The sequence below is a fragment of the Salvelinus sp. IW2-2015 genome, linkage group LG36 (genome assembly GCF_002910315.2).
Source record: "Salvelinus sp. IW2-2015 linkage group LG36, ASM291031v2, whole genome shotgun sequence".
Lineage (NCBI taxonomy): Eukaryota > Metazoa > Chordata > Actinopteri > Salmoniformes > Salmonidae > Salvelinus > Salvelinus sp. IW2-2015.
The window spans coordinates 27,929,819-27,932,123 of record NC_036875.1 but is presented as its reverse complement, the minus strand read 5'-3'; the positions used below and the strand labels follow the sequence as shown (position 1 = coordinate 27,932,123).

At 43.9% G+C, this 2,305-nt stretch overlaps 1 protein-coding gene across 1 annotated transcript in view; it reads right to left on the bottom strand.

Annotated features, from left to right (window-relative positions):
- Positions 1 to 839: 839 nt before the first annotated feature.
- LOC111959788 (brain acid soluble protein 1-like) overlaps positions 840 to 2,305 on the bottom strand; it is a 25,205-nt gene continuing 23,739 nt past the window's right edge. The window contains exons 8-10 of the mRNA XM_070437632.1: positions 1,358 to 1,474; positions 1,207 to 1,260; positions 840 to 853 (exon numbers count right to left, since the gene is read on the bottom strand). Coding sequence (XP_070293733.1) covers positions 840 to 853; positions 1,207 to 1,260; positions 1,358 to 1,474 — 185 coding nt within the window. The remainder of the gene's footprint in view (positions 854 to 1,206; positions 1,261 to 1,357; positions 1,475 to 2,305) is intronic.

The window sequence follows — 2,305 nt, the reverse complement described above, 5'->3', positions numbered from 1 at the left end:
CAACACTAATAGCCAGGTAGTCCAGTCTGTTGCTGCTTTAGCCAACTCATCTCCGAGTTCCTTAATTGTTACCCCAAATGTGTATGGCTTGACAATGATAGAAGAGTTGGCTACATTCATTATGGGACCAGGCTAAAAGAGTTGGCTACAGCACAATCAACATGGGACCAGGCTAAATCATTGCAAAGAAACCAACAACAAACAAAGGTACGGTTTCAAATAGAGGAGCCATTTTATCGAAAATAACCTCGGAACTAATGATCATGAGCTGTGCCTATACACATTGTTTACGTTAGATCCATATAAATTGTGCTGCCTTCTCATAGACACCACAGAATGATGTTCTGAGCTACAGTACAGTACATCCCAGTACTAGTATTAGGAAAAATAGGGCTACATTGTTTCGGTGAGGTTTAGTGGACAGAAAATGTCACCCCTTTAAACAGATTACAAATGTGATCATTAGAAGACACAGAGATACTACTGATTGGTCTCACACTCTAACGTGGTGCTGAAGGTTCATAACCCCACACAACTATCTCACAGTTTTACAGCTATATCAGTTCAAGGCCTAAAGATTGAGACGAATCTGTGTTTGAGTGTTTGCGAATGCGTGTGTGTGTGTGGTGTGTGTCGTGTGTGGTGTGGTGTGGTGTGTGTGTGGTGTGTGTGGTGTGTGTGGTGTGTGTGTGTGTGTGTGTGTGTGTGTGTGTGTGTGTGTGTGTGTGTGTGTGTGTGTGTGTGTGTGTGTGTGTGTGTGTGTGTGTGTGTGTCGTTATGGGAAACTCTGCGCTGGTCCTGGTTCTTTTCCAGTGGAATCTCAGATGATCTAGGATGAATTAGTCAGAAGTTGCTGAGAATGCAACCAGAAAAGGACACGCTGGATTAACACAGGACAAACACAACACCGGAACAAACACCAACACCGGACAAACACAACACGGACACAACACAACAAACCGGACAAAACACAACACACGGACAAACAACAACACCGGACACACAAACACGGCACACAACACCGGACAATCACAACACGGACAATCAGCAACCGGACAAACACAACACCGGACAAACACAACACCGGACAAACACAACACCGGACAAACACAACACCGGACAAACACAACACCGGACAAACACAACACAGCACAGCAGACTAGTGTTTGATTTGTTTGATTTATTAAGACATTACGTACTACGTACCCTGGGGATCTGACTGGGTCTCAGCTTTCTCCTTAGGGGCACTCACTACGTCCCCTGATGGAGAGACAGGGAATTCATTTATCTCTCTCTCTCTAGTGGTGAATGTAGCTACATTAACAGACTGCACATTATGTAGTTGATGGTATCTCACCTCCACTGTTCTTGAAACAGAGCTTCTTCTTCTGATAGGCGAAGTATCCGGTGGCAGCTCCAACGATCGCCACGCCGATAGCACACAGAATGCTCACAACCGAGCCAGAGCTAGCCCCTATAGAGACAACAGTACACTGGTTATAACACTGCCTTTAATGCAGCTTGTTGCGTGGTTCTATTAGGTGCTTCTGTACAGTATTTTCACAGCAGATTTATTTCATATCAGGTAGTGCAGTGTGATGCTGTTTCATTCAGACATACAGTATGTTGCATCCAGACATACTGTTCATACACTGTAGGGCTCTGCTTGTGTCCAGAGCAGTGGCGTTCCTTGTGAAATGTGGCGAGGTTGTATGTGTGTGCATTATAATATGTGTCTCTAACGCCAGAGAGTATTCTGAAACATACATCCAATAATTACTACTACCCTCCACACAACTGTCAGCAGGTACAGCTACTAACTCTGTCAACACATCCAGTTCTTAACTCTGTCACTGCGTCAATCGAACTCTTCCCACATACAGTAAGACAATACGACACAGCAGAATACCATCACAACAGAGTCACTACACACAATAAATAACAACCAGAGTTTAAATGAATGGAACCCCCCGCACACTTCACTTGCTAACTATCACTTAACTTTTCTGCCTTTCCACCACTGTCAGAGGTCCCACTTTAGTACAGTAAACAAGGGATACTTTGAGAGTACATGGTGAGGGGGTTTATTTTCTTTTGAACGTGTTTAAGAGAGAAAGAGAGAAAGAAAGAGAAAGAGAGAGAGACAGAGAACGAGAGGAGGAAAGAGAGAGAGAGAGAAAAAAATGAAGAGAGGAGAGAGAGAGAGAGAGAGAGAGAGAGAGAGAGAGAGAAGAAGAGAGAGAGAGAGATGTTGACAATGGTCACTTCCATTGCTTTAATGTATTGTTGTTCTGATTAATGATTG